The sequence below is a fragment of the Colobus angolensis genome, unplaced genomic scaffold, assembly GCF_000951035.1.
Source record: "Colobus angolensis palliatus isolate OR3802 unplaced genomic scaffold, Cang.pa_1.0 Scaffold66, whole genome shotgun sequence".
In the NCBI taxonomy this organism is placed as follows: Eukaryota; Metazoa; Chordata; class Mammalia; order Primates; family Cercopithecidae; genus Colobus; species Colobus angolensis.
The window spans coordinates 1,143,417-1,152,926 of NW_012120265.1; the positions used below are offsets into that span (position 1 = coordinate 1,143,417).

Here is a 9,510-nt window from a genome sequence, read left to right on the forward strand (position 1 = left end):
TTTTTTTTTTTTTTTTTTTTTTTTTTTTGAGACAGAGTCTCACTCTGTCCCCCAGGCTGCAATGCATTGACGTGATCTCAGCTCACTGCCACCTCCATCACCCGGGTTCAAGTGATTCTCCTGCCTCAGCCTCCTGAGTAGCTGGAATTACAGGCGTATGCCACCACACCTGGCTTTTATTTATTTATTTATTTATTTGTATTTTTAGTAGAGATGGGGTTTCACCATGTTGGCCAAGCTGGTCTTGAACTCCTGACTTTGTGATACTCCCACCTCAGCCTCCCAAAGTGCTGGGATTACAGGTGTGAGCCACCGTGCCTGGCCAACCTGGCTGATTTTATTTTTTATTTTTTGCAGAGGTGGGGGGGGTCTCGCTGTGTTGCCCAGGCTGGTCTTGAACTCCTGGCCTCAAAGGATCCTCCTGCCTCTATCTCCCAAAGTGCTGGGATTATAGGCGTGAGCCACCACACCCAGCCTCAAAAGGTTTTTGGAATGAACAGATGAATGAATATTGCCTACATCATGCCTGCCTCCTCCCTCAGACAGAGAACCACATGGGACTCAGGATGGCCCCACTTACCTCTTTCTGCAGCGTCTCCTTCTCAGCTCGGATGGCCTCCAGGGAGGCCTGTGTGCGGACCAGCTCATCCTCTCGGCTACTCAGGGCCAGCCGGAGCCAGGCATTCCTCTCAGCCAGGCGAGCTGCCTCTCGCTGGCTGCTCCCTGCCCCTTCCTGCTTCCCAAGGGGACCTGGTCCCCCTTTGCTTGTGTCTTCCAACCCCATCGGCCCGGGATGGCTGGGGGGCCGGTGGCGCCAGGCTGCAGCTGCTGCCTCCAGGGAGCTCAGAGCGTGCTGGAGGGTCTGGAACACGTCGGGGGCCCCAATCCCGGGGGGCACAGTCTCTTTGTACTGTAGGGCTGCTTCTGGGGCCTGGTAGGCTTCCACTGCAGGTTTCTGGGGCACCTCGGGGGCTGAGGCCAGTCCCCTGCCAGAGCCCCCATCCGTCTTCTTGTCGGTCCTGTGGACACCAACTCAGGCACTTGAGTCGCTCCATGCTGGGCAGGGAATTCTTTTTTATTTTTTGAGACGGAATCTCACTCTGTTGCCCAGGCTGGAGTGCAGTGGTGCGATCTCAGCTCACTGCAACCTCCATCTCCTGGGTTCGAGTGATTCTCCTGCCTCAGTCCCCCAAGTAGCTGGGATTACAGGCGCCCACCACCACGCCCGGCTAATTTTTGTATTTTTAGTAGAGACAGGGTTTCACCATGTTGGCCAGGCTGATGTCAAACTCCTGACCTCAGGTGATTCGCCCGACTTGGCCTCCCAAAGTTCTGCGATAACAGGCATGGGCCACAACGCCCGGCCCAGGGCAGGGAATTCTTAGGGCTTAAACTTCATGGTCTTCGGGAGGTGTGAGCGGGGCAGAGAGTTGGTAAGAGCTGCGTGTTCGGGGACTTGCATCCCAGGGAGAGACTGGGAGGCTGGGAATTCAGGGAAGAGGCTGGACGGAGGTGGTGGAGAAGTTGGAGGGGAGACCTGGGGCTGCGAAGCAGAGTGAATAGTAAGTTGGACTGTGACAGGCACTGGGAAAGTCCTGAAAGTGAGAGACAGAAGATTCTAGAAATGGGGTCTTCTGGGGCAGCGACTCACACTTGTAATCCCAGCACTTTCGGAGGCCGAAGTGGGGGAATCACCTGAGGTCAGGAGTTCAAGACCAGCCTGGCTAACATGGCAAGACCCTGTCTCACTAAAAATACAAAAATTAGCTGGGTGTGGTGGCACACACCTGTAATCCCAGCTACTCGGGAAGCTGAGGCTCTCGCTTGAACCCAGGAGGCAGAGGTTGCTGTGAGTGGAGATTGTGCCACTGCACTACAGCCTGGGTGACAGAGCAAGACTCAAAAAAAAAGAAAAGAGGCCGGGCGTGGTGGCTCAAGCCTGTAATACCAGCACTTTGGGAGGCCGAGGCGGGCGGATCGTGAGGTCAGGAGATCGAGACCATCCTGGCTAACATGGTGAAACCCCGTCTCTACTAAAAATAAAAATAAAAAAAATTAGCCAGGCGTAGTGGCAGGCGCCTGTAGTCCCAGCTACTCGGAGGCTGAGGCGGGAGAATGGCATGAACCCGGGAGGCGGAGCTTGCAGTGAGCCGAGATAGCACTATAGCACTACTGCACTCCAGCCTGGGTGACACAGCGAGACTCCGTCTCAAAAAAAAAAAAAAAAGAAAAGAAAAGAAAGTCAGGCTGAAGGCAACAGGGAGCTATGGTAGGTGTGTGAGCAGAGAGGGCACATCAGCAGATCTGCAGATGGCAAAGATGCATCTGGACTGGAGTGAAGGGCACAGACCAAGGGGGTCTCACCTGCTTCCTAGGCCTTGGCCACTGACCTCCTCCATGGGGCCCAGCTGTTCCAGCCCGGAGCTCACTGGAGGTTGGGCAAAGCTGAGCTTGGAGCTCCCACTGGCTGCCTCAACCTCCTCTGAACTCTCAGCCACGGGGTCCAGTTCACCCTGCAAATGACCCCCATGGCCCCGCTCTGAGCCAGGCAGGACGGGACCTTGGGGTCCCCAGGAGCTGGGTGTGGAGGGGAGAGGGCGACACTTACGGGTGGAGCATGCCTCCCTCGCCGGCTTCGGGGCCGCGTGGCCCGGGCACTCATTGCTGTCCAGAAGCCAGTGCCCTCTGAATGCTTCTCCTTCGTCAACCCCTAAAACCACAGCCTGCCATGACCTCTTGCCTTTGTTGTCCTGGACAAGGGACAACCTCAATTTCCTCTGCTGTGAAATGGGGCATTGACTACCCTCAGAAAGGGATTTTGTTATCAATGTTGATTGGGCACATTTGAATGCCTCACTGGACAGGCAGCTCACTACCTAACAAGGTTGTCTGGATCTCCCCCTTCTTCTCTGCCTTCTTTACCTTCACTACGTCTTTGTCCCCTTCTCTCCTCTATTTGAGCCTGGGAATGCGATCTCAATAATTCCCTCTCCTCCGCGGCCCTCCTAAATGACAGGTTCAGCTCTCTCTACCTCTCTGATCCTCTGGGGGTAACTTGATCAGAGGCCTGAGTCCCTGGACACTGTCTTGGGGTCACTCTGGCCACTGCCTGGTCAGGCCTGGGCTGGCCAAGCCTGGCCTGGGAGGGACCAGGAAACAGGAAACCCCCTCCCCTGGTCACGTGACTTGTTATTGTGTTGTTTCCTTTTTGAGGACAGCGGCTTCCTGCAGCCCTAGCGGGGCACACATACCTGACTCCCAAGGTTTCAGCCCCTCCTCGTCTCAGCCTCCAAGCCCATGGCCCTTCTAGCTCTGACTCTTGGATTTTATTTCTCAAGAGCTAGAATGGGCCGAGCACCATGGCTCATGCCTGTAATCCCAGCACTCTGGGAAGCTGAGGAAGGCAGATCGCTTGAGCCCAAGAGTTTAAGACATGTCTGGGCAACATGGCAAGACCCCCGTCTCTACATAAAATATAAAAATTAGCCAGGAGTTATGGCATATGCCTGTAGTCCCAGCTACTCGGGAGGCTGAGGTGGGAGGATTGCTTAATACCTGGAAGTTGAGGCTGCAGTGAGCCATGGTCACGCCATTGCACTCCAGTCTGAGTAACAAGGCAAGACTCTGTCTCAAAAAGAAAGAAAGAAAAAAAAAAAGAGCTAGAATGTTCCTCTGAGCTGATGGCTTTTATTTGGCTCCCCTGTAAACTCTTTTTCTCTGCTTGTCTCTTCACTGTGGGCTGACAGTTCTCTTCTCGCTCTGTCGCCCAGGCTGGAGTGCAGTGGTGCGATATCAGCTCACTGCAACCTTTGCCTCCCGGGTTCACACCATTCTCCTGCCTCAGCTTCCCGAGTAGCTGGGACTACAGGCACCCACCACCACGCCCGCCTAATTTTTTTGTATTTTTAGTAGAGACGGGGTTTCGCCGTGTTAGCCAGGATGGTCTCGATCTTCTGACCTCGTGATCCACCCACCTCGGCCTCCGAAAGTGCTGGGATTACAGGCATGAGCCACCGCGCCCAACCTTTTTTTTTTCTTTTTTTTTTTTGAGATGGAGTCTCGTTCTGTCGCCCAGGTTGGAGTGCAGCGGTGCAATCTCATTGCATCCTCCACCTCCTGGGTTCAAGCAATTCTCCTGCCTCAGCCTCCCAAGTAGCTGGGATTACAAGTGCCCACCACAACGCCCGGCTAATTTTTGTATTTTTAGTAGAGACAGGGTTTTACCATGTTGGCCAGGCTGGTCTTCAACTCCAGACCTCAAGTAATCCACCGGCCTTGGCCTCCCAAAGTGCTGGGATTACAGGCGTGAGCCACTGCACCCGGCTAGAGATGGGTTTTTGCCATGTTGGCCAGGCTGTTCTTAAGCTCCTGAACTCAGGTGATCCACCCGCCTCACCCTCCCAAAGTGTTGGGATCACAGGCATGAGTCATCGACCCCACCAGCCCCAGAAGTATTTAAGAGCCACTTGAAGCCTCAGTTTATTTATTTATTTTATTTTTTTAGATGGAAGCTTGCTCTGTCACCGAGGCTGGAGTGCAGTGGCGTGATCTCGGCTCACTGCAACCTCCACCTCCTGGGTTCAAGCTATTCTTCTGCCTCAGCCTTCCGAGTAGCTGTGATTACCGGTGTGCACCACCACACCCGGATAATTTTTTGTAATTTTAGTAGAGACGGGATTTCACCATATTGGCCAGGCTGATCTCCAACTCTTGACCTCATGATCCGCCCACCTCAGCCTCCCAAAATGCTGTGATTACAAGTGTGAGCCACTGCCCGCAACCCCTCAGGTTTTTTTTTTAAGGGTCAAAGAAGCCTGCCACATTGGCCAGGCTCTAATTCGAGAATAGCCGGAGGGGCTGTGTAAAGGTGATCTTTGAAGGATGAAGAACTTGCCAGAAGAGCAACAGGAGGAACAGCATTCCAGGCAGAAGGAACTGCCTGGACAAAGGCTTAGAGCCTTCAAAGAGCCGCTCTAGGCGACAGACCTCTGGGCGACACAGAGAGGTTCCATCTCAAAAAACCAAAACCAAAACCAAAACCAAAAAAAAACAACAAGGGCGCGGTGGCTCAAGCCTGTAATCCCAGCACTTTGGGAAGCCGAGGCGGGCAGATCACGAGGTCAGGAGATCCAGACCATTCTGGCGAACACGGTGAAACCCCGTCTCTGCTAAAAATACAAAAAAATTAGCCGGGGGTGGTGGCGGGCGCCTGTAGTCCCAGCTACTCGGGAGACTGAGGCAGGAGAATAAATAAATAAATAAATACTTCTGGGGCTAAGGGGGAAGTGTGCAGTAAGAAGACAACGGCGGCCTGAGCGACAGAGTGAGACTCCGTCTGAAAATAAAAAAAAAAAATAGAAGGAAGGCTGGTTTAGCCTGAGCGGTGGTCCTCGCCTGTAGTCCCAGCTACTTGAGAGATCGCTTAGCTGTAGTGACTAGCCAGGATCGCGTGACTGCAGTCTAGTTTGGGCGACAGAGCGATACCCTGTCAATAAAAATAAGAAAGAAAAAAGCCATGAAAAAGGAGGCAGGCTTGAAACAGGCCCGACTTAGCTTCCCTCCACCTACAGTGACCCAATAAGACCAGAGTAAGTATTTTTTGATTCATGCAAATATATGTAAAATAAGGAGCAGGAATTAAGTAGTTGGGAGGGGCCCTGGATGCTTAGGCCACGCCCACATGGGAATAGCTGCCTCACACGGAGGCTCAGGCCAGCTCCACCAATCACCAATCAGCTCCTCCTCTTTCCCTAAATCGGCCTTGTTCGTCCCTTTTAGCCTATCACATTGCAAGCTCCACCTGTATTCCACGTTTTAGCCTATCACGGTAGAAGCACTGACACGGTCGCACTCCAAACCCCACCCCCTAGCCCAGTATTAGCCTATCAGCTTCCAAGTCCTTCCTAGCCGCAAGCAGTTTCTGTCTCCGCTAGTTCTGCGACCCGCTGAACTACATTTCCCAGGAGGCGTCGGGGCTGCGCCGCGCAACTTCCGGCTGTAAAGATGGCGGCTTCCTAGAGAGTCGGCGGCTGATTTAGAAGGAGGCTCAGGCTACGGTGAGCCGAAGTTGGGTGGTGAAAGCGTGCGCGGCCCGTTCCTAGGGGCCTAGCTCCCTTTGCCCCGAGAGATCCAGCTCCTAGCCTTTCCTGGGGCTTCCGCTTTTATTTCTGGTTTCTTCTGCAGTCTAGCCTCCATCCTTCTTGCTGTCACTAAAGCTTTGTTTTCCTTAGAGGCGTGGGGACTGCAAGGAGCTCAAAGACCATCTTGGGAAGCCCGTGCTTATTGCCCAGATAGACAAACTGTTCCATTCGTGTCCTGTTTCTCTCCAAGAGGAACCACAGCCCTAATATTTTGCTTCTCCCTCATGCAGACACCCGCTAAGCACGAGGGTGTCCTAGAAGTTATTATTCCTTTATTCACCAAGGCGTTTTCAGTTTTAGGTAACAGAAAACCCTACTCAATGTGGCTTAAGGAAGAAAAGGAAGTTAGTGGCTTATAGACTGGGTCAAATAGGAGCTGGGTCCAGGTGGTCAGAATTCGATCAGCAGTTTTCTGGGTAGAGACCATTTCGCTTTTTACTTTAGAAGCAAAAGGGGCCCCTCGCAGCTCTCAACTTTATTCTCCCAGCTCTGCAACTCTAATGGGAGTCTCCTTTCCTTGATGGCAGTGTTAGAAGTTGCAGAGCTGCCACTCAATGGCCTGATTTGGGTCATGTGCCCATCCCTGAGCCATTTTCAGTGGCCAGAGAGCTGGGATGTGCTCACTGGCCGAATAGGGGCATGGGGCTAGCACTACGTTAAAAAAAAAAAAAGAAAAAAGGGGGGAAGGGGGGACTGTTATCTTATATCAGAGTGACTACTAGGCTGATAGGTGTAAAAGGCACTCGTTCTACAGCTGAGGAAACAGACTCCCTAAGAGGAGTGACTCATCATCAGTAAGCAGCTCATGGCCCCTCTTCCTTCTTAGTAAGCAAATTTTTTTTTTTTTTTTTTTTTTGAGACGGAGTTTCACTCTTGTTGCCCAGGATGGAGTGCATGGTGGGATTTTGGCTCACTGCAACCACCCCTCCCAGGTTCAATCAATTCTCCTGCCTTAGCCTCCCGAGTAGCTGGGATTACACGCATGCACCACCACGCCTGGCTAATTTTGTATTTTTAGTAGAGATGGGATTTCTCCATGTTGGTGAGGCTGGTCTCGAACTTCCAACCTCAGGTGATCCGCCTGCCTCGGCCTCCCAAAGTGCTGGGATTACAGGCGTGAGCCACCGCGCCCGATCATAACCAAATGTTTTCAAAACTCCCAAGGGGAGGATTCTGGCTTCCCCTGTCCGTGTTCCATCTAGCCACACAGGAGCCATGGAAGTGGTGGAGCCCAGCAGCCCCACTGAAGAGGAGGAGGAGGAAGAGGAGCACGCAGCAGAGCCTCGGCCCCGCACTCGCTCCAATCCTGAAGGGGCTGAGGACCGGGCAGTGGGGGCACAGGCCAGCGTGGGCAGCCGCAGCGAGGGTGAGGGTGAGGCCGCCAGTGCTGATGATGGGAGCCCCAACACTTCAGGAGCCGGCCCTAAGTCCTGGCAGGTGCCCCCGCCAGCCCCTGAGGTCCAAATTCGGACACCAAGGGTCAACTGTCCAGAGAAGGTGGTAAGTAGAAGGGGTGGCCTGGGGCTCTAAGATGCTAGGAAACCTAGCATCTTGTCTTTTGGGATTCACTCTGCAGACATTCCCTTTGTATTAGTTACCTGTGGCTGCCACATGTCTCCATGGACTTGATAGCTTTCAACCAGAGAAGTTTATTCTCTCACAGTTCTTGGGGCTAGAAGTCAGGTGTCGGCAGGGCCACGCCCCCTCTGGAGGCTCTAAGGGAGGATTCTTTCTTGCCTCTTCTTTTTGTCTATCTGTCTTTTCTTTTTTTTTTGAGATGGAGTTTCGCTCTTGTTGCCCAGGCTGGAGTGCAATGGCACAATCTTGGCTCACTGCAACCTCCGCCTCTTGGGTTCAAGCAATTCTCCTGCCTCAGCCTCCCGAGTAGCTGGGATTACAAGTGTGCGCCACCACGCCCGGCTAATTTTTGTACTTTAGTAGAGACACGGTTTCACCACATTGGCGAGGCTGGTTTCGAACTCCTGACCTTAGGTGATCTGCCTGCCTTGGCCTCCCAAAGTGATGGGATTATAGGCATGAGCCACCCCACCTGGTCCCTTCTTGCCTCTTCTAGCCTCTGGTGGCTCCTGGCATTCCTTGGCTTATGGCTGCATCACTCTAGTCTTTGCCCAATTTTTTTTTTTTTTTTTGAGACAGAATCTCACTCTGTCGCCCAGGCTGGAGTGCAGTGGCATGATCTCGGCTCACTGCAACCTCCACCTCCTAGGTTCAAGTGATCCTCCTGCCTCAGCCCCCCTAGTAGCTGGGACTACAGGCACATGCCACCACGCCCAGCTAATCTTTAGGAGAGACGGGGTTTCACCATGTTGGCCTGGCTGGTCTCGAACTCCTGAGCTCAGGTGATCCACCCGCCTTGGCCTCCCAAAGTGCTGGGACTAGAGGCGTGAGCCACCACACTCGACTGTCTTTGCCCAATTCTGTCCAGTCCTCATAAAGCCTTTCTCGCTGTCTTCTCTTCTGTCTCCTATAAGGACACTTGTCATCAAAACAGGATCTTATCTCAAGACCCTTACTTTAATTACATTTGCAGAGACCCTGATTCCAAATAAGGTCACATTCTTTTTTTTTTTCTTTTTCTTTGCGATGGAGTCCCGCTCTGTCATCAGGCTGGAGTGCAGTGGTGTGATCTCAGCTCACTGCAACCTCCAGCTCCCTGGTTAAAACGATTCTCCTGCCTCAGCCTCCTGAGTAACTGGGATTACAGGCACTCACCACCACACCCAACTACTTTTTGTATTTTTTAGTAGAGACCAGGTTTTACCATGTTAGCCAGGATGGTCTTGATCTCCTGACCTCATGATCTGCCTGCCTTAGCCTCCCAAGGTGCTGGGATTACAGGTGGGAGCCACCATGTCTGGCCTCTTTTTTTTTTTTTTTTTTTTGAAAAAGAGTTTCACTCTGTCACCCAGGCTGGAGTGCAGTGGTGCAATCAGGGCTCACTGCAACCTCCACCTCCCGGGTTCAAGCAATTCTCTTGGTTTAGCCTCCCTGTGTAGCTGGGATTACAGGTGCGTGCCACCACACCTAGCCATTTTTTGTATTTTTAGTAGAGATGGGGTTTCGCCATGTTGGCCAGGCTGGTCTCAAACTCCTGACCTCAAGTGATCCGCCTACCTTGGCCTCCCTAAGTGCTGGGATTACAGGTGTGAGCCACTGTGCCTGGCCAAATAAGGTCACATTCTCAGGTTCTGGGTGGACATATCTTTTGGGAGCCACAGTTCGACCCACTATATCCTCATTTCTGTGTTTCTGTGTCACACATTCTCTGGCTCATTGATTTGCTTTTCTACATGGACTCCCAGTTCAGCGCCCATGCTTCTAAGCCATTGCTTTTCTTTTTTTTTCTTTT

At 52.6% G+C, this 9,510-nt stretch overlaps 2 protein-coding genes across 2 annotated transcripts in view; one reads left to right on the plus strand and one right to left on the minus strand.

Moving 5' to 3' along the window:
• Positions 1-3,156, minus strand: part of USHBP1 (Usher syndrome 1C binding protein 1) — a 13,662-nt gene extending 10,506 nt beyond the window's left edge. The window contains exons 1-4 of the mRNA XM_011925900.1: positions 3,033-3,156; positions 2,609-2,710; positions 2,365-2,513; positions 581-1,019 (exon numbers count right to left, since the gene is read on the minus strand). Coding sequence (XP_011781290.1) covers positions 581-1,019; positions 2,365-2,513; positions 2,609-2,662 — 642 coding nt within the window. The 5' untranslated portion in view covers positions 2,663-2,710; positions 3,033-3,156. The remainder of the gene's footprint in view (positions 1-580; positions 1,020-2,364; positions 2,514-2,608; positions 2,711-3,032) is intronic.
• A 2,820-nt stretch (positions 3,157-5,976) lies between these two features.
• BABAM1 (BRISC and BRCA1 A complex member 1) overlaps positions 5,977-9,510 on the plus strand; it is a 12,248-nt gene continuing 8,714 nt past the window's right edge. The window contains exons 1-2 of the mRNA XM_011925901.1: positions 5,977-6,056; positions 7,305-7,644. Of these exons, the coding sequence (XP_011781291.1) occupies positions 7,356-7,644 (289 nt within the window). The 5' untranslated portion in view covers positions 5,977-6,056; positions 7,305-7,355. The remainder of the gene's footprint in view (positions 6,057-7,304; positions 7,645-9,510) is intronic.